Here is a 22,512-nt window from a genome sequence, read left to right as displayed (position 1 = left end):
GCGTGTTTTTTTTTGCACACTTGTTGCATGTACACACACTTGGTACTTGACGATAGGGTGGTGACCCGTGATGTCATCCGGACGTCTCGATTTTTCCGTATCCGTACGTGAGATTTGGGGGCGTCACAACATGGCAAGAGGCAATGCTTGGGCATGCTCCTACAACAATAATTACCGACGATGACAAGGCGATGGCTAACGCAATTGTTGCGGTACTCCTGAACACAACTCATAGGTTATGCTTGTGGCACATCTTACAAAAGTTTCCTGAACACTTGGCCCATGTATACAACAAATTTCCAGAATTTCAAAAAGATTTTCGTCATTGCATCTACGAGACAATTACTACTGATGAATTCGAGCAAGAATGGGCTTTGATTGTGGTGAAGTATGAGTTAGGAGAGAATACTTGGCTGCAAAATCTTTATAGTTGACGGGATAAATGGGTACCAGTGTACTTGCGTTCAACATTTTGTGCCGGTATGTCAACAACTAAGAGGAGTGAAAGCATGAACAAATTTTTTAAAGATTATGTTCGTTCAAGCACTATGGTTAGTGACTTTGTGTATCAGTACAAAAAAGCTATAGATGCACGTTACTTTAAAGAGAGAGAAAAGGATGTGCGGAGAAAATCTACAAGGACAATAATGAAGACACCTTTTAAAATTGAAGAAGAGGCAGTTGAGGTTTATACAAGAAAGTTGTTCATCATCTTTGAAGATGAGCTATTCAATAGTCTATGATACCAAGCAAAAAAATTGAATGTGATTGGTGAGGCGAAGACATATGGAGTGACAGCTCATGGTAAAGAAACACCTTTTTATCGAGTAACATTGGAGGGTGATGAAGTACATGCTACATGTACATGTCATATGTGGGAGTTTATGAGAATTCTTTGTAGGTATATCTTGTGTGTTTTTGGCAAGAAGGCGAAGTTAAATGGATTGCCACAACATTATGTTCTGGACAGATGGACTATTAATGTTAAGAATCGAATCATTCTTGACATACCATGTTTTGATGACCAATTGAGCCAACGACAAAATGATCCTACGATGAGAAAAAACAAGTCAATGTTACAACTCTATGACATTGTCGAACTTGCATCACAGTCAGCAGAAAAACACAAGCACTTCACACTTGCATTGGAGAAGGTTCACAAAGAGTTGCTTGCAATGGAAGAGCATGTTGAATATTCACAAGCTGTGCCCACCAATGATGATCAAATTGGAAGAAGTCAAGTTCTATCGAACTTTTCACAAATGGTGCAAGATCCTCCATGGGTGCCTACGAAAGGGCGTCCAAAATCTTTAAGGTCGAAGAACCCAAAAGAAACACAAATAACAAAGAAAAGATGTTGTAGCATTTGCAAGAATGAGGGACATGCTAAAAACAATTGTCCTTCAGTGAGGTATAGTAACTTTGTAGTTATTTGTATTTTATCGATTTTTAAAATAAAGAAGCTAAACAAGTTTGTTGTTATTTATGTAGGGATTTGGGGCCAACAATTGACAACATATCTCAAGACCATCAGGACATGCCACAACTTAACCAAGGCAGATAGGTGTACTCCATGGCAGATGAAGAAAGCTAGATGAAGAAAACTATTGGAACCATCTTCTTAATTGTGTAATAATATTTTGTTAGTTTTGGGACCATATTGGAAAACTTTTGTTAGTTTTGGAACCATATTATTATCAGGTTGTTATGTAACTTCATTAAAAACTTTTGTAACGATATTATTATCAGGTTGTTATCATTCCTCTTTTGAAACTTTTGAAACCATATTATTATTCCTCTTTTGAAACTTTTGGAACCATATTATTATTAGGTTGTTATCATTCCTCTTTTGAAACTTTTCGAACCATAGTAGTCCGTCAGGTTGTTCTCATTCTTCATTAGTTGAAACTTTTATAACCATATTATTATCAGGTTGTGCAAATTGACCTGCTTTAGGCATTGGGAGAAATGGATACATTAGTTGAAACTATTTCCAGGTGAATATTGGGTCATGTTCAACATCTAAGAACCATCCAATTTACATACCAAAATTTTGTTGAGACCCTTCACAACAAAAAGAAAAATACACTAATAGATTTTAATCAATCCGAACTAACTTCTTCAAAATACATTTATGGTCCAACCCAACCACAAATTATTACAAATGATACCACCCAATACATACACAATAGCATGCGTGCACATCTATTTTGCTTAAAATGTTTCTCCTCTTGCTTGTAAAGAACATTCTCTCGATCAATTAGTTTATCTTTCTTTTTCTACACTTTATACTCGCGCAATAATACATTGTCCTCCCTTTTTCGAACTGCAATCTCTCTTGTGTGAATTTGTTCCTCTACCAATTGAAGTATATCTGCCCATATGAAAAATTGGCACTGTGCTTCTCCCTGCAGTACAAAAGGTCAATTTGAATTACAGTAAAGTATGACATGTTAAATGGAAATATCAAAATATGACAAAAAAGTTTATATTTTACCGTGTTGTACTTCGGGCATGCATAAAATTTTCTTCCAGAATTTTTGTTAGTTTTGGATGTCTTCAATGGGGTTTTCAAGCCACACCAACAAGTTGGTGATTCGATTTGCTCCGCATCAACTACACATGATGATGAGCTCGATGCCATAGGTGATCTATCTCAACCAGTCAACAAGTTTGCTTAGTTCAAGAAAAAGCCCATATCCAAGACAAAAAATAATCGCTACGATCCACAGTCTACAACTATGGTATTTTCATTTTGTTGACATGCATGTAAGTAAGTGTTATGTGACAAAACGATGGTGCATCTACAACTGACTTTTGAAGGATGTTGTTATGCTTGGGCTAGTTCGATTATATAAGTGTGAAAGATCAATATTTCTTTTACTGCAGAGCAACATTTCTTTTATTCTCAATTCTTTTTTTCACTCTATATCCAGTTATTCGTAACGACAAGAAATGGGCATGCCATTCAATTGAAGTGACCTATCCAGTTATCCAAGGATTTGTATGCAAGGAAGATAGAGAACCCAAAAGGGGCTGCCAAGAAAAGAAAGAATAAATAAATCATAAAAGAAACGGGAGACTCTGGTAATAATTGAAGTTTATGGAAGCATGAGAGAGGATTAAAATGGTGCATTATAGAGGACAAAACCAGATCAGTAAAATTTATATATAAAATGCTAAAAAGTAATGGAACTAACATTAAATATTTCTCTAAAATCATACTTTCGGCAGGAGTTCAATATGTGGCAGCTTAATTTAGATAATGTAGTAATAATCTTCACCTTTGGTGATATAGGGGAATTATGATAATCTAGAATTAATGGTTTGGCCCATTTAACATATATGTAGGGGAAGTTAGGTAACAATCATTGAACAATGTCTTGATAAAAAACTGTGTATATTGTAATGACAAAAAATTGGAAGCACATTCATGACAAAAATCAAGGTAATTCATGATAATGTAATATGGAAATTACCAACTTTGTCATAAACATGCACCAATTTACATGCTACAATATCAAATCGACAGTTTCATGATAAATATTTTCTAGTTTATGAATTTTTTTTCTTCTTAGAACTATTACCAAACACGTTCTGTGCATTTCTTTTTCTGTGCCTTCCATTGTGTGATTTCGTTCTTCTTCACCAATTTACATTCAAGGTCTCTAACACAACACATCAACAACCATAATACCATAATCATATGATTTTAGTTTCTGTATTAATAAATGGTGAAAGGGCAAACTAGATAAGCGAAGGTTACTGAGTTGCCGAAAATAACACTGTGCTTCTGCGGTGGCTTCGTCTTCTTCAACAGTGGCTTCATATTCTTCAACGGTGGCTTTTTCTTTTTCAGCAGTGGCTATGTCTTCTTGTGCGGTGGCTGGTACAAATCTGGTGGGTCACTGGTGGGTGTGAAAGGGCTGTGCGGCGACAGGGAAGGGTTAATTTTTCGCGACGGGGAAGGGGTGAAGGGGCTGCCAGTTGCGACAGATCACTGACTCCAGATCTGTAACGGCGCTGTGGCTGGGCAACGACCAACGCGGGGGTAATATTTCAGGGAAGGGGTGTCGTTCCATTTGGGGGATGAGAACAAAGGGATCGCACCATTTCATTGCAGCAGGGAATTGATTTATAATATGGTACAATATTGGTTTATAATAATTGTGATGGATGATCTACATGTCATGCTTTAATTGGCGGGCTGTTTTTTGAGAAGGTCAGACGTACCGAATTCTCAAAAGTCAAAGGCTATGGGATTATTAACAGAGAAAATTTCGGTAATCCCATTTCCACACTCCTATAAATCGCATCAAAATCCAGACCTCATTTCACAAACTTGCAATTACCCAATTCCATCTGCACGTTCGGGAAGAAGAATCCCAATAGTGACTGTGATAGCACTTTCAACGAAGGCAGCATCGGCATCCACACCACCATCCAAAATGGTCAAAGCCATTAGGGTTCATGAACACGGTGGTCCCGAGGTCAGGCTTCTTTTCACCCAAAATACATTGAAGCCCGCATCGTTTTTGGGTTCTTGCATTCCGGTTTTGTACAGATTTATAAGTAGCTGTTTAAGTACTATATTTTTTGATGTATCTGTTTTGGTTCTGATACACAGGTTCTCAAGTGGGAGGACGTGGAAATAGGTGAGCCGAAGGAGGGGGAGATTCGAGTGAAAAACAAGGCCATTGGGCTTAATTTCATCGATGTCTATTTCCGGAAAGGAGTTTATAAGGCCCCTGATTTGCCCTTCACTCCTGGTTTGGTTTCTTTCACTTGTGTTTCCGCTGTAGAACACAGTCTTTTATTTCAAGCAAGGTTGATTATCATATGTGAATTACATATATATGATTGGTAATTGTAAGACTTTCCAAAGGGGAATTGGGTTATGACCAAGATACTGTTTTTTTTCTTTCAGCAATTATATAATACTTAGTTGTAAATATACCGCTCCAGCAGAGTGTATGCAGTTGTCAAATGCTACTGATAATAGAGTCATAGAATGTTTTCCAAAGATGGTAATCATCAGAAACCGAAGTGTGACCCTTTCATTCCCATTCAAACTCCTTGCTACGTAAGTGAAGGGTTGTTGACATTCCCTACATGATCATGACGCCCTTTAGCTTGTCAGGAAGTTGGATACTAACGGATATCAAGATCACAAAAACTTTAGCACTAACAAAGGATTCTTTTATTGTGATGAAATTAACTTGCTTCAATAAGACATCATTCACACAATACTTTCTTTAAAGCTACATTACATATATGGTCTTTCGAAATATGGGTGCTCCCCTGTCCGGATTGGCTCCCACGGCTGTCCGCCCTGCCCAAAACCCCTCACCTCCACAACCGAAAAAAAAAAAAAAAATCCAAAATCCAAGACCAAACTCAGGTAGAGAGGGAGAGAGAGAGATACCTGAGGCTGCGATTTTGGGGGCGACGACGAGAGGGGGAGAGGGAGATGGACAGCAACCAACAGATGACGAAACAGAGGAGAAGAGACTAAGAGAGGAAAGATTTTTTATTTTTTATTTTTTTTGGGGGGGGGGGGGGGGGGGGGAAGGGGGTGTTTAAGCAAAACCTAATGCAAAATGACGTCATTTTGGAGAGTTCTCCCCAAAACGTTGTTGTTTTATTTATAAAAAAAAAAAAAAATTAAGATAAAACGACGTCGTTTTATTTTTTAAATAAATATAATTGGGTCCGGCGGATGGGGTAAACCCGGGGCGGGCATGTGCCCAGCCGGGCCCGTTCTTGATGCCCAGCTGCGTTTGGGCATCTGCCTGCACGCCCCCTGTCTATGTTTGAGGTTAGGGTCTAAGGTGGGACCAATGTTTTATGTGATTGGGTAGTGCAGGTATGGAGGCTGCTGGGGTGGTGACAGCTGTGGGCCCTGGACTGACTGGCAGGCAAGTTGGAGACCTTGTAGCTTATGCTGGTAATCCAATGGGCTCATACACTGAAGAGCAAATCCTTCCTGCGAACAAGGTTGTGCCTGTTCCTTCCTCTATTGATCCTATCATTGCAGCATCTATAATGCTTAAGGGTATGACGGCTCAATATCTACTCCGCCGTTGCTTTAAGGTAGGCTGTATACTGATCCAGCTGCATATACACCTCGGAAAGTTGTAATCAACATTACATTTTTAGCATGTGAAAATATGCATTTTTGAAACAAATAAAATTTTATTGAAACAAGTAACAAGGCAAAGCATGTGAAAATATGCTGGACAATTAAACTTGATATAGGTGAGATACCAATTATGTCATCCTATGGTAAGTTATATTTATGTCTCATCAATAATGTATTGTGTATCCTATACATTTATACAAACGTAGTCTGTGAATGCATGTATATACCAATATGCTTGACCTGCATTATTTAAAAGATGGATCATCATCACCAGCTGATGCTTGACCTGCATTTATGATGATTACAAAAAGCATGATCATAGCGTTTGGCCAAACCAAGTTGCAGTGTTGACCTTATTTTGATAAGCCACTAAAAAATGTATCTTCTATTCAGTTATGTGTGTGAGTTGGTTCTACGACCAGATGGGAGAAAAAAAATTGATGTTTGGTTGTTGCTCTGCCTCTCTCTAAAAAAATTATGTTCTAAAACTTTATCTCAAATTCTTTTAGTTTTCATTAACCTGATACAACTCTATATGTCTGTACTGGAATGAAACCCTTACTTGACTAACCCCCATGGTGTCTTTGGTATGGATATTAAGTGGGTTGACGTTCCTATTCAATTTCTGGGAAACAAGGTTAAGAAAGAAGGTCCAAACCATTAGAGGGTATAAATACATGAAGAGCTGATAGAAATCTAGAACTTGATACAAGGAAAACATATTTTCCATATGTATCAGATGAAATGGAATTGATCCAATGTAAGCATGTACTGGTATTATATGTATTAGATAGCTTATGATAATTTAACAAATAGTGTTCCAGCTAATATGTAACTGCCTCTTTTTTTATTTGGCCACTGCATTCCATAGTCCAACATGTTTTCTCCTTTATTATTATTATTTTGAAAGTAAAAAGGGTTGGAGGGGGCAACCAGATGTGGCTTTCCTACTCGGGTGACCATAGTAGCATCCTACCCATTGAGAACCGGACAGGAGGGGCTCAGTCCCACTAGGGAATTCAATGGATCCTCAGGCAGCGAATTAGGTGAATCTACATTCGAACCTAGGGCCTAGTACATGCCAAACCACTGGGGAGTAACCCAAGAACCACTGATTCACCACCCTTGGTGGTACATGTTTCCCCTTTTAAGTGTTTGAAACAAAATGATCCTTGCAAGTATTGTAATGTATATACCCCTTCCCTTTTCTTCATGTTTGCATTTGTAAAACACTCATAACCATCTTGCTGGGAGTTTCTTTTGTATTTGCTTGGTCGATATGGTTTTGGTGAGAGGTGGTGTACGTGGATTAAGCATTGTATTTCTACACCAAGATTCTCCATTCTGGTGAATGGTAACCCGTTGCTTTCTTCAATAGTTCACGTGGTTTGAGACAAGGAGATCCGGAATCTCCTTTCCTCTTTATTCTTGTCATGGATGCATTAATTTTCAGTGAAGCCAATCAAGAACAACTTCGGTACTTAAGAGCCCTTTTGCTATTTTTTGAAGTTGTGTCGGGATTGAGAATTAACTTAACCATGTCTGAAATAATTCCGGTGGGCTTAGTGTCAAATATTTCAGATTTTGCTAATATTTTGGGGTGCAAAATATCATCGCTGCCTATGATGTATCTTGGCCTTCCCTTAGGTGCCTCGCATAAATCCGTTTCAATTTGGGAATGAGTGATTGAGAAGATTGAGTGGAGGTTAGCCAGCTGGAAAAAATTATATTTGTCTAAAGGGGATAGAATCACTTTAATCAAGAGTACGCTGTCCAATCTTCCAACATATTTCCTTTCTCTCTTCCCTCTACTTTTTTTTTTTTTTTTATAGGTAAAAAAAGTTTATTGATCCACATAAATAGGCAAAGCCCGAGTACACAAGAAATATACGAGAAAGAGCCTAATTACAAAAATTACGTGCTACTGATAGTAGCGTGCACATCATTTAGACTCATTCCATTGCATACAATAGAAGAGGCCCACAACAACAAAGTATGAAAGAAAAAGTCCCTAAAACTGTCTGGGGAGCGTTCCTTATCCTCGAAGCAGCGGCCATTTCTTTCTCTCTTCCCTCTACTAGTTGGGGTTTCTATGAAAATTGAAAAGATCTGTAGGAATTTCTTGTGGGGAGGTAAAAGGGAGGAAAATAAATTTCATTCGTTGAGTTGGGATAAGGTCTGTCAACCGATTTCAAATGGTGGCTTGGGTGTGCATAACTTGAGGCTTTTTAATAAAGCTCTATGTGGGAAATGGTTATGGAGATATCATTTAGAAAGAAATGCATTATGGAAAAATGTGATAGATGTTAAATATGGGGGTATGTGGGGTAGTTGGTGTTCAAATGAAGTAAAAGGAGCATATGGGACGGGATTATGGAAGTCAATTCGAATGGGTTGGGGGGAGTTTGTTAAACATGTCAAATTTAAGGTGGGGGGTGGATCAAGAATTCACTTTTGGCATGATAATTGGTGAGGAGAGTTAGCTCTCAAGGATGAATTTCCTTCACTTTTTCAGTTTGCAAGGCAGCAAAATGCAACTGTGGCTGATTCATTCTCTTTTTTGAATAATAGCATTCAATGGACTCTTGACTTCGTGAGAAATGTAAATGATTGGGAAGTTAATGTAATTTCAGATTTTTTCAGCAGATTATATGAGTTGAAATTTGTCCGAGGAAGTGTAGACAGATTGTTGTGGATTCATGAAATAAATTTCAGCTTCTCAGTTCACTCCTTTTATAATGCTTTAACCTGCCAAGGTGTATGCGATTACCCCTGGAAAAGTATTTGGAAAGTTAAAGTGCCGAATAAGGTAGCTTTTTTCTGTTGGCTGGTGTCTCATGATAAAATTCTGACCACTGAAAATCTAAGAAAGTTTGGTCTTTGTATTGTTGATTGGTGTTCTATGTGCAAGAAAGATGGCGAATCAGTTAATGACTTGTTTCTCCATTGTGAGGTGGCTAAAATTTTGTGGAATGCCATTTTTGGAAGGATGGGTATTTCCTGGGTGATGCCCAAGCATGCGGTGAATTTACTAGCTTGTTGGAGGTTTTCTGGGCAGAGTCTACCTTTTGCAGCCATTTGGAAAATGATTCCTTCGTGCTTGATGTGGTGTCTATGGCTAGAAAGGAATGAGAGATGTTTTGAAGACAGAACGATTGATGGATGAAATTAGGGAATTTTTCTGTAAAACTCTATGTCTATGGGCTAAGGCTAATGTAATGAATGTTGATGATATGTTGGAGTTTTTCTAGTTTTTTCTATCTTTTTAGTTACGTAGGTATTTCTTCTTGTATACTTCCTGTGTACTTGGGTTATGCCTATTTATGGTAATAAAACTCTTATTAAGTAAAAAAAAAAAAGTCTTAATTGCACATGCTTCTTGATATGAAATAATTGTGTTGTATACAGGTTGAACCTAGACACACAATCCTTGTTCATGCAGCAGCTGGTGGAGTTGGATCTATATTAAGCCAGTGGGCTAATGCCCTAGGTGCCACTGTCATTGGAGCTGTCTCAACCAAAGAGAAGGCATCCCAAGCCAAAGACGATGGATGCCACCATGTTATAATCTACAAGGAAGAGGATTTTGTTTCTCGTGTCAACGAGATAACATGTGGCAATGGGGTTGATGTTGTCTATGATTCCGTAGGAAAAGATACCTTTCAGGTACTGGCTGCTCTCTTCCTGATTCCCCCTGCCCTCCAAATTTCTGTAGTAATCCTGTTAAACGGTAATAGCTTCATCTTCTACGTAGGGGGCATCGAATGATCTGTTTGAGATATATCTATATGTGATTCTCGTAGCTCCTTATGTGATATCATTTTAGTAGCCTAGGATGCAAAGTTGTTTTTATTGTTCAACTCACTTTAACTTCCATCTTTACCCTGAGCCTTTAAAGATTTTATTAGACTACTTATCAAAAAAAGATTTTATTAGACTGATAAAAATATATACGTATACTTCTAGTGTACCTGGCTTACGCCTTTCTTTATATCAATAAAATTTAATATTACTTATCAATATATATATATATATATATGTGTGTGTGTGTGTGTGTAGGGTTTGGAGTATTAATTCGAGGATCACCTCAACACATCAAAACTGTTTACAATCAGCTCTCTCCTATATAGCCCTTACATTTCTCAATTCTAGGCCGGACCTGCCAAACCCGTATATTTCTTACTGGAATTTAACATATTCAGGGATCATTGGCATGCTTAAAGACTCGTGGGTACATGGTTAGTTTTGGGCAGTCATCGGGTGCGCCAGATCCAGTTCCATTGTCAGCTCTTGCTGTAAAATCCCTCTTCTTGACAAGGCCCTCCCTCATGCAGTACACTACCACTAGGGATGAGGTACTGGAAACTGCTGGGGAGGTATTTGCTAATGTTGCATCAGGAGTCCTGCGGGTTCGAGTAAATCATACTTACCCTTTATCTCAGGCAGTACAGGCACATGTAGACCTTGAAAGCAGGAAGACATCTGGATCTGTTGTGCTTATCCCATAAGGCATCCTGCAGTAAGTCCTTACTTCCAAATTTCTTAGTGGTATATCATTTTGAAATGCCTTGTAGTTCGTGTGGTGTGTGGAAAGAATGTGAATGTCCTCCGGAGAAGAGAAATTTGGAGAAGTGATGATTTTATCTTGCACGTGAAAGCATTAGATTTCTCGTCTCTTAAAAGGTTGTACATAGAAAGACCAGTAGAATGTAACATATGGATCAAGAATGATAATGGTGTGAACCGCAACTAATGTAGTACTTGGTTATCTGACTCTCTATTATATAGGGCTTGGTTTTTACTATGGAGGATACAACTGTGAGTAACCCGATTGCGTAACTGAGAGTCAGCTGTGCATGTGACGACCTTCGTGTATCGAGGTTGTGGCGATCTCATGCATATATCGCATAAAGAACCCATTGCTTTTTTTTTTTTTAGAGTACTCTTTCATGTGTTCCTACGTAACTGATATATGTTCATGACTGCGATTCTTTGGGTGGAATCTACTGTAGAGTGTAGATAGTTATAATTCGTAATCTATTAGCAAAATCAAGAAAAAAAAAAAAAATACATAACTAGCTTCTGTTCCTTCAAAACTTCGTATTAAAGCATTTTCACTATATAGTTTTTATAAAACTCATGACAAAATATATCTATTTAAAAAAAATAAAAAAGATTTTCGGATTGATTTTAGGCTCAAATTTGAAACTAGATCTTTAAAAATAAAGGCAAAAATGATAAAGCTACACATGGCATAAATTTTAAAAATTGAATCATGCAAATCAAATTATGGCATGTGCGGTGTAAAAATTTTTAAATAAAATTATTCACAAAAAAATATAAAGTTATGAAATATAACGTTGATTTTTAATTATTATTTTTTTAAAATTTGTAAGTTGAAAGAGGAAGATGTGATTTCACGAGAAACTTCTTACTTTCAAAGTAATAAATTGAAATAGATTATAATCGATGATAATGAGATGGATATTGATGTATAATTATGTGTATTTAAATAGAAAGATAAAAATGATAAATTATATATTAATATGTGTTATAGAAAATGATAAGTAGAATTTTTCTAAAATTAATAGAGATTAATCCAAGAGTGCAAAAAATATTTATAACTAATAAAAAAAATTATTTTATCAAAAAATTAATTAATTTTTTTTTTTTTAAATCTGAGTTTCTCATTTTAGCTAAATCTTAATTTTCAAATAATGTTATGAAAATTTTTGCTTATCATTATTTACATAATATGTGATTTATCATTTTGTTATTTTATTTTAACACACGTATATTGAAATGTAAATATATATATATATTTAAATAGAAAAATAAAAATGATAAATATATATTGATATGTAGTGTAAGGATAATAAAGTAACATTTCTTAATAAAATATCAAATATGTAACACTATTTTTCCTCATTGTAAAAAAAATAAAATAATGACAAACGAGTTGAGCTCAGAAGAATATAAAAGCTGCTAAAAAAAGATTTTAAAAAAGGGGAGAAACGGAGAGAGGAAAACCAGCGAATCTCTCCACTTTTGCTTTCCTGAAATTCTGAGAAAGACACAGATGTTGCTGTCGTAGAAGCTTCATGAAGCCTTCAAAGGCACCATAGAGAGAATCACTGGTCCTCGCACTGTCTCTGCGTTTAAGGAGAAAGGTGTTCTCAGCGTCACCAAATTCATCGTAGCCGGCAATAATCTCGTTTCCAAATGTCCCACATGGTCTTGGTTTTTTTAATTATTTTGATCGATTTTACCTCTTTCTCCCTCCAATTGTCTGTTTCCTTGTAAATTTCTCTTCAAAATTTTATGTTGTAGACAAGTAAATGCTTTTGATTCGATAACTTGGATTTTTAAACAAAAAAGTACGGAATAATTCATATATGACATTATAATGAGTTATGATGGATGAAAATATGGATTTTTAATTCCTCAAAAACTGAAATTTAATGGGAGAACTGTTTCGAGCAGGGAATTAGGTGAACCAAGCAAGAGGAAGCCATACTTGCCACCCGAAAAGCAGTTCTTGATCACTAGAAATGGTAATGGCATCGTCGCAGTTTCTGTTTCTTGTACTTTTAAATTCTTTTTTGTATCATTATATTTACCCATCAAGTCAATGTAAATCTAGGGGACGGTACCAAAATCCTGTCAACATTGCCGTAACGCGATTCGGATGTCCATATTAACAAATCGTACAGCGAGATGCAGTATTTTTATTTATAAACGTACAAAGGAGTGCTCTATTCAATCTTATCACGAATGCATGCATGAGATTTTTCGGCAGAACTTGTAAGATAATAAAAACTTGCAGTCGAGCGAGAAGACAACATAGAGCAAAATGGAGGTGAAAAAGATTCTTCTATTTCACTGAAAAAGATTATACCAGCGTAATATGCCAAAGCGGATCATATATACAGAAAAGATGCTAATTGAATAACTAACTACACCTATGGCCTTGTGCTAGCTAATATAAAATAGAAAGAATAAAAACAAAGAATAAAGAATGGACTACGACACCTATGTACAACGAGCCTTAATAACAAAAAGACTAGTCGTTTTGGCCTGTATCTTGTAATAACCCCCTCGCAAGATGGAGAAAAGAAATTGACTATTCCCATTTTGGACAAGTGTGACTGTAGGAGATGAGCTAGTAGAGCTTTAGTAAATGTATTGACCGGCTGTGTTTGAGAGGAGACATGAGATGTTGTAATACTTCCTTCTTGAATTTTGTCTCGGATCAAGCGGCAATCAAGTTCGATATGTTTCGTTCTCTCTCAAAACACTGGATTTGTAGCAATATGGAGGGCTGTCTGATTGTCACAGAAGAGGAGAGCAGCTTGTGGATGAGATATGCCAAGGTCTGTGAGTAGATATCGAAGCCAAGTGATGTCTAAGCAAGTGGCAGCCATGGATCTATATTCAGCTTCTGCTGATGAGTGTGAGACGACAGTTTGTTTCTTGAATTTCCAAGAAATGAGAGAGTGGCCCAAGAAAATACAATAACCTGTAGTGGATCGACACGAGCCCGGGCAAGAGGCCCAATCTGAGTTACAAAATGCTCTGAGTTGAAACCGAGAAGAAGAAGAAAGTAGAAGGCCTTGAGCAGGGGCTGCTTTGATGTATCTCAAGATTCTATATGCTGCTGCCAGATGTGATGAAGGAGGTTAGTCCATAAACTAACTTAACAATTGAACAACAAAGCAAATGTCTGGTCAAGTTATTGTGAGATACAATAACCTACCAATCGGCCTTCTAAAAATGCTAGGATCAAGTAAAGGTGCCCTTTTAGCTTTGCTGATTTTTAAGTGTTGATCCATGGGAAGTTTGAGTGGTTTGCAGCCAAGCATACCCGAATCAACTAAAATGTCTGAGACATACTTCCTTTGACAAATATGAATACCTTTGGAAGATCTAGCAATTTCTAAGCCCAAAAAATAACGTAGACAGCCAAGGTCTTTTATCTTGAACTTGTTATTGAGAAAAGTTCTTAGAGAAGCAATGGACTCATTAGAATTGCTAGCAACCAAAAAATCATCAACATAAACTAGTAAGGCAGTGTAGGTGTCCCCTTCTTATTTTGTAAATAGACTATAATCAACCTTGGATTGAAGGAATCCGAAAGCAAGAAGGGATGAAGTCAGTTTTGAATTCCACTGTTTTGATGCTTGCTTAAGGCCATAAAGGCTCTTAAGCAACTTACAAACTTGATTGGGCTGACCCTTTGTATACCCTGGTGGTTTCTTCATGTAAATCTCTTCATGTAAATCACCATTAAGGAATGCATTATTTACATCAAATTGATGTAAATACCATCCTTTGACTGCAGCAACACTGGGTAGACATCTTAAAGTTATAAGTTTTGCAACTGGTGAAAAAGTTTCGGTATAATCTATACCTTCTTGTTGTGTGTAGCCTTTAGCTACAAGTTTAGCTTTAAGTCTTTGCATTGTACCATCAGACTTGAATTTAATTCGATAGACATACTTACAATCAATTGCTTCCTTTCCTTCAGGTAAATTAGTGATGATCCAAGTGTGGTTGTTTTCCAAAGTTTCAAGCTCAGCCTCCATAGCTTTGCACCAGTTTGGATCCTTAATTGCTTGCTTATAGGAGGTAGGTTCAGTTTGAAGGGAAATGGAAGAAGAGAGAGCTTGAAAAGAAGGATTAAAATGATGACAAGATAGATAACCAGAAAGTAAAAGGATTTACCATTTGATAGAGGATTTGCTGTAGAACCCGATTGTTTAGGAGGTGCAAGTAAGGCTTATGTGCAATGAAAGTCCTTGAGATATTATGAGGCAGTTCTAACTCTAGTAGACCTTCGAAGTAGAGGTTCTGGTGGCAGAGAAATAATGGGCTTTTCTGTCTCAGAAGGAGGAGTATTTGGAGTTGAAAAAGAAGATGGTGAAGAGCTATCCGTAGAAAAAGTAGAGTTGGCAGGATTGGGAGGGGATAAAGAAATGGGAGGAGGAGTGGGAGTTGAGTGAGAAATAGATAGAGGAATGGACGGGGTAGAAAAAGTGGGTAATGATGAACCTTTGGAACGAGGAGAAGTTGATGTTTGAAAGGGAAAAATAAATTCATGAAAAATAACATCTCTTGAAATGAAAATAGTGCTACCCTTAAGATCCAAAAGTTTATATCCCTTGGTTCCAAAAGGATCACCAAGGAAGACACATGCACGATCTCGAGGGTCAAATTTCTTTCTACCATTGAGAAGTGTGGCTACAAAACATAGAGAACCAAACATCCTCATATGAGCATATGCAGGTTTTTGTTTAAATAGAGGCTCATAAGGGGTTTGATTGTTCAAAATGGGTGTGGGAAGTCTATTGATGATGTATGTGGCTGTTAAAACAGATTCGTTCCAATAGGTTAAAGGTAAACCAGCCTAGAAGAGTAGTGCACAAGCAACATTTAATAAATGTTGGTGTTTCCTCTCAACAATGCCATTTTGTTGAGGTGTTGCTACACAACTTTTATGGTGAATGATTCCTTTTTTATTAAAAAAAAAAAAAATCTTTCATCTTAAATTCAGCACCATTATCACTTCTTAAGATTTTAATTTTCACTCCAAATTGGGTTTCAACAAGGTTATAAAAAACCTCAATGCATTTTCTGGTTTCTGTTTTGTGTGCAAGTAAAACCATGTTGGTCTAGAGAAATCATTGACAATGGTAAAAAAATACTTTGAATCATCATGTGCAACTGTAGAGCAAGGACCCCACAGATCACAATGGATGAACTCAAATATTCTTGAAGAAGAATGAGAACTATTAGGACAAACGATGAAACTTTGCTAAAGGACATGCTGCAATATTTTTCATTAGTAGAAGAACTGTGTTTCTGTACAATGGGATCAGAAATCAACTGTAATCTAGGAAAGGATAAGTGGCCAAGCCGATAATGCCATAGGTCTAAATTGGAAACAAGGTTTGTAACTGAAGTAAAACAAGTAAAGTGTTTGTGTGAGTATCCTGGGAATGAATCGGCTAGAGCTGAAGATGGACTTCTTTGCAAATAAAGTGGTACAAGCCATGCCTGAGCTCACCCTTCCCAATCGTTGTCTATGAAAGCAGGTCCTGTATAAAACAGTAAGTGGAAAAGAAAAGCAAACAACAATTGAGAGAGGATGTTAATTTGTTTGCTGAAATTAAATTGAAAGAAAATGATGGAACACATAGGACATCTATTAAGATGATAGAACTGGTTAATTGAATTGTTCCAACATGTGTACCAGATACTGAACTTCCATTTGAAAGTTTGACAGAGTATGAAACAATGGAAGTTATTGAGGTAAAAATGTGGTGCTACCATATGATTTGTAGCACCCGTATCTATTATCCAGCTTGGAGAAGAATTATTTTGTATGTGTTGTGTGTGTGTAGACGAAAAATTAAATATACCAGACATCTTGGAACAAGAGGCTATGTGAGGGGAGGATTTAGGTGGGGTGCTCGAGTGAATAGCAGAAGCAGCAAGTGGAGAACCTGAGGTTGGAGCAAAGCAAGGAGCTGCTGATATTGGAGCTTGGTCAAACCAACTTTGTCATCACCAACATCTTTAGAGTCAGTAGTAGGAGAAAAAGTACTCTAGTTGGCAAGAAAACCAGGGGGTTGCTTCTGCTTGGTGTGAAACTTGTGGTCAGGGGGTAGCCATGCAGTTTATAGCACTTCTCTATTGTGTGTCTAGTTACATGACAATGTGAGCAAAGGGGAGGCTCGGCATTGCCAAGTTTAAAACAAGTTTCCAAATAATGGCCTGAAAGTTTGCAATGGCTGCAATAGTGGCGATCTTTCTTGGAGGAAGTGGTGGGTTTGGGAGAAAATTTAGAAAGAGTGTAAAGTTTCTTAACTGCCATAGCCACGGTTTTAGAGGAAGGACCATTTGAAGTCATTTGATGATGTCTTTCTTGTTGTTGTACAAGGGAAAACCTTTGCAACAGGGGAAATGGGGTCCATTAACATGATTTGGTCTCGGATTGGTGAGTAAGATTCATGGAAATCCATTAAAAACTGAAGGACACAGTCTCTTTGGTATCGGTCAAGTAATGTTTTCATTGTGCCACAATTGCAAACAAGTATAGGATCATATATAGAGAGTTCATCCCAGAGAGCTTTTAACTTGCCATAATAGATGCTTACCGAGTCATGCTCTTGAAGAAGAGCAACCAATGCCTTCTTGAGTTGGTAAATGCGGGGACCATTTTGTTGAGAGAAGCGTTCTTGAAGATCCAGCCATATGTCTAGCATTATCAACAAAGAGAACACTGGATTGAAGAGAGAGGCTGATGGAATTTTGAAGCCAGGAGACGACCATGTCGTTGCATCGCTCCCAGGGTTCAAGCAAAGGGTCATTGGGGTTAGTGGGTTGGGTGAGAGAACCTGTAATGAAGCCGAACTTGTTTTTTGCTCGAAGCGCACGGCGCATGGCACAAGACCAAGTGGCATAATTGTCGGTGGTGAGAAGATCGGCAACAAGGGTAATAGCAGGATTGTCGCCGTGGTCTAGACAAAATGGATTGGTTGGATCATTAAGGTTCAGGTAGGGAGATAAGGTGTTGGAATTAATGTTTGAATGTGTTTCAGAAGAATTGGGGCTAGCTTCGACCATTAAAACTGTGCTCTCAGTGGCTTCTAGATACCATGTAAGATAATAGAAACTTGCAGTCGAGCAAGAAGAAAACAAAGAGCAAAATGGAAGTGAAAAAGATTCTTCTATTTCATTGAAAAAGATGATACCAGCGTAATGTGCCAAGCATATAATTAATTCCAAAGTATGGCATAGATTATGATGAGACCTTTACTTCGGTTGCCAAGATGACTACTGTTCGCTTGTTACTTGCCCTTGCTACTTCTAAATCTTGGCAATTACATCATATGGATGTTAAGAATACTTTCTTGCATGGCGATCTAAAAGAAGATATCTACATGAAGCTCCCATCTAGTATGCCTATTTCCTTCCCTATGGCTATATGTAAATTGAAGAAGTCGTTGTATGGTCTTAAACAAGCTCCTTGAGCTTGATTTGAGAAATTTCGTAATATTTTGTTAGGGTTTTCTTTTAAGCAAAGTAAGTACAATGCTTTCTTATTTTTGCACAATGGCGATGCTGGAGTAGTATTTTTGTTGGTTTATGTAGATGATATTATCATTTCTAGCTTGGATGGACCATTGATTCAAAAACTTCAACAACATCTTCATAATGTGTTTCACATGAAGGATCTTGGGGATCTTACCTACTTTCTAGGGTTGGAAGTTCGGTCTCAGCCACATGGTTTATTTCTCAATCAACACAAGTATATTCAAGACTTAATTCAATTAGGGAGATTGGAAGATACTACTCCAGTTGATATTCCTCTAGAGGTGAATGTTAAGTATAGAAAAGATGAAGGCGAACTACTCCCAGATCCTATCTTATATCGTAAGTTAGTTGGCAGCTTGATTTATCTCACCATCACGCGCCTTGATATCTCTTATGTTGTCCACACTGTTAGTAAGTTTATGGATTCACCTCGACATCTCCATTTGGTAGCTGTTCATCGGATTATTCGTTATCTACTTGGGACTCCTAATTGTGGATTGTTTTTTTCCTAAGGGTTCTTCTCTTCACTTGACTGTCTATAGTGATGCAGATTGGGCTGACAATCCAGACTCTCGATATTCTACTACTGGATGGTGTGTCTTCCTTGGGGATTCGCTTATCTCTTGGAAGTGTAAGAAGCAAGATTGTGTATCTAAGTCATCTACAGAGGCTGAATAGGGCAATGTCTACTGCATGTTCAGAAATCATGTGGTTGCTGGTATTCTTTTAGAACTCGGGTTTGCACATATAGAAGATGCGGAAAATCTTATATCCATTGATATGAGAACGTCCTGTATATATAAGGACTTTACATGATATTGCAGTTACAAGTTTAAATAATGAAAAACATTCAAATAGCGTAAGCGGTTCCTAAAATATTGGATAGCATATTTACAGAGGATAAATTGCATTTGATTTAGTCAAAGGAAATCAAGTTGGTTATAGCTACATGATTTCCTTTATACGCCCCCTCAAGATGGGCGTGCCATCAGATAAGCCAATCTTGTTGCACAGGTTCAGAAATTTCTGTCGTGACAGAGCTTTGGTTAGAAGATCTGCAAGCTGATCGTGGGTACTGACATGAGAGACGTGTAGCATTCCTTTGGAGACCAGATCTCTAACGAAATGAAGATCAATGGCAATATGCTTCATTCGTGAATGCATTACAAGATTAAGACTTAGCTGAGTAGCACCAATATTGTCACAAAATAGATGTGGAGGCTTAAGTATAGGAATACCAAGCTCATGAAACAACGAACGAATCCAAATGAGTTCGGAGGTAGCTGAAGCAAGAGCCCGGTACTCTGCCTCGGTGGAAGATCTGGCTACCGCACGCTGTTTTCGTGTGCTCCAGGAGATGGGGCATTCACCCAGAAAAATAAGGTATGCAGAGGTGGAAGATCTATTGTCCTTATCACCTGCCCAATCTGCATTAGAGAACCCTTGAAGAGTGAGATTGCCAGTTCGCTTGAGGAGTATACCATGATTAAGTGTGCCCTTCAAGTATCGCAAAACAGGTTTGGCAGCAGTCCAATGCAACTGAGATGGTTTATGCATAAATTGAGCCAACTTGTTGACTGGGAAAGCGATGTCCGGTCTAGTAAAGGATAGATATTGGAGAGCTCCTATAACTCGGCGATACTCAGTTGGATCCGTAGGAGAAGATCCATCATGAAGCTGAAGTGAATCCTTCGTTGCAAGTGGAGTCATCACTGCCTTGGCACCATCCATTTTTGTGCGAGCAAGAAGATCCCGGATATATTTTTGCTGGGATAAGAACAACCCTTGCTTTACTGAAATGACTTCGATACCAAGAAAAAAATTTAATGGTCCAAGATCCTTCAGAGAAAAACGACGACCGAGCTGTGCAACCATTCTAGAAATAATAGTAGAGTCACTGCCAGTGAGTAAAAGATCATCCACATAAATTAGAAAAAATAGTGTAACTCCATCACAATTGTAGATAAATAAAGAGGAGTCCGATTTGGACTGCTGAAATCCCAACTGAAGAAGACAAGTACTCAATTCTTGATACCAAGCACGGGGTGCTTGTTTTAAGCCATATAAAGACTTCTTTAACCTGCAAACATGAGAAGGTAGATTAGGATCAACAAAACCCGGAGGTTGAATCATGAAGACATCCTCCTCAAGTTGGCCATGCAAAAATGCGTTATTAACGTCCAGTTGACGAAGGGGCCAATTTTTCTGGACAACAATGGATAGGACAGCTCGGATGGTCACCGGTTTCACAACTGGGCTGAACGTCTCATTATAATCAAAACCATGCCGTTGATGAAATCCTTTGGCTACCAACCTCGCTTTGTAGCGAGAAATACTACCATCAGGATTTCGTTTAATTTGGAAAACCCATTTGCATCCCACGGGTTTCATGGTTGAGTTTGGTGGAACAAGCTCCCAAGTGCCATGTTTAACTAAAGCCGTGAACTCCTCTGACATAGCATGTCGCCACTTAGGATCCTTCAAGGCTTGAGACACACACGTGGGCTCTATAGGTTGAGGAAGGGGATGTTTTGTGGCTAGATAAATGTGTTTGGGTTTATGAATATTATTCATAGATCTGGTGGTCATGGTATGGGTACGAGTAGGCTGGGTTAGAGTTGCAATTGTTTCGGGTTGAGGTATTTCTGTAGGTCTAGGTTGTGCAGGTGAAGAGGATGATTGAGGAAAAGTAGTCGGAGCTGCAGGAGTGCTGTTCGCCACGGTAGCAGGAGAGGAAGGTGTCAATCCAATGGGAGGCACCGCTGGGATTGCAAGAGCTTCTGTGTTGGCACCTGCAGCTGACAAAGATGGCATAGTGACCTGGGCAGAGAAAGGAAAAATGCACTCATCAAAGACCACATGCCGAGACAAGTAGATGCGAGAGGTATCAAGGTCCATACACTTATAGGCATTTTGTGAGTTCGAATATCCTAAGAAGAGACATGGCTTTGATTTTGGTTGTAGTTTACTAGTGGAATAAGGTTTTAGCCATGGATAACACTGGCAACCAAAAATTCGCAATTTTTTGTAATTAGGTAGACGACCAAATAAGCACTCAAATGGACTCTTGTTGTTTAAAATAGTAGTTGGCATATGGTTTATTAAATAAACGGCTGCCTGAAATGCATAAGACCAATAAGAGGGAGGAAGAGTTGCTTGACTCAATAGAGTTAAGCCGGTTTCGACAATGTGACGATGGCGTCGTTCACTTGTACCATTCTGTTGAGGTGTATGAGGAGCGGTGGTTAGCCAACTGATGGAATTAGAGGAAAGATATTGTCGAAGACCATGATATTCCCCTCCATTATCCGAGTATAAGTGCTTGATTTTAAAGTCAAATTGTTTTTCAAGTAACCCTTTTAACTGACTGAAAATGGAAGGGACATCACTTTTTCGACGGATTGGAAACAACCAAGAATATTTGGTAAAATGATCAACAAACAATGCATAAAACCGAAACCCATCAAGCGACGTGGAAGCCGTAGGTCCCCAAAGATCTGTATAGATGTATTCAAGAGGATGAGTACTAATAAGAGAGGTGGAAGAAAAAGGTAATTTATGACTTTTATTGCATTGACAAGCGGTACAAAGAGAGGATAAAGAATTACAAGTCTTCACAACGGGAAGAGAAAATTGATGAATAACCAGATCAACCATTTTATTCGACGGATGCCCAAGTCGTTTATGCCAAATATCAGTCGTTGTTCTTTCACCAACCAGTGCTAAAACAGAGGACTTGGTAGCGGGAGAAGCCATTGGCATTGGATAAACACCGTCCTGACATTTACCGCGAAGAAGAGTGGCCCCCGTGCTCCGATCCTTCACAAAGAAATGAAATGGGTGAAACTCTAGAAAAACATTATTAGAGCAAGTGAAATTGTGAACCGAAATCAAATTCTTGTGGATATTAGGAACACAAAGAGTATTAGTTAAGGTAAACGTGTTTGAGGAGGAGGGAAAAGTCATAGAGCCAACATGTGTGACTCTCAAACCTGAACCATCGCCGATGACGACCTCATCCGTGCCATCATACTCCGAGTGAATAGATAAATTTGCAAGATCAGAGGTAATATTATGAGACGCAGCTGAATCCACGAGCCATTTCTTGTCATTGGACCCGCTGGTAGTGGCACAGTTTACAGTTTTCTCACTGGAAATTGAGCGACAGGTCTTTGCCGAGTGTCCCACTTTGTCACATAATTGGCAAACAATGTGAGGCTTACCAGACCGCTCTCTACGACCATAACGACCAGAGTTGTTGCGTTGCTGAC

General features: G+C 38.2%; 1 protein-coding gene across 1 annotated transcript; it reads left to right on the top strand.

The window, feature by feature from the left end:
- The first annotated feature begins 4,228 nt into the window (after positions 1-4,228).
- LOC122315926 (quinone oxidoreductase 1-like) lies at positions 4,229-10,946 on the top strand. Its single transcript, XM_043132273.1, has 5 exons — positions 4,229-4,490; positions 4,628-4,769; positions 5,867-6,093; positions 9,551-9,808; positions 10,345-10,946. Exons 1-5 carry the CDS (start codon positions 4,257-4,259, stop codon positions 10,648-10,650), a joined length of 1,167 nt encoding a protein of 388 aa, XP_042988207.1. The 5' UTR covers positions 4,229-4,256; the 3' UTR covers positions 10,651-10,946.
- The last annotated feature ends 11,566 nt before the right edge of the window (positions 10,947-22,512 follow it).

This window comes from Carya illinoinensis, chromosome 7, assembly GCF_018687715.1.
Source record: "Carya illinoinensis cultivar Pawnee chromosome 7, C.illinoinensisPawnee_v1, whole genome shotgun sequence".
NCBI lineage: Eukaryota > Viridiplantae > Streptophyta > Magnoliopsida > Fagales > Juglandaceae > Carya > Carya illinoinensis.
This window is presented reverse-complemented; position numbering and strand designations above follow the sequence as displayed.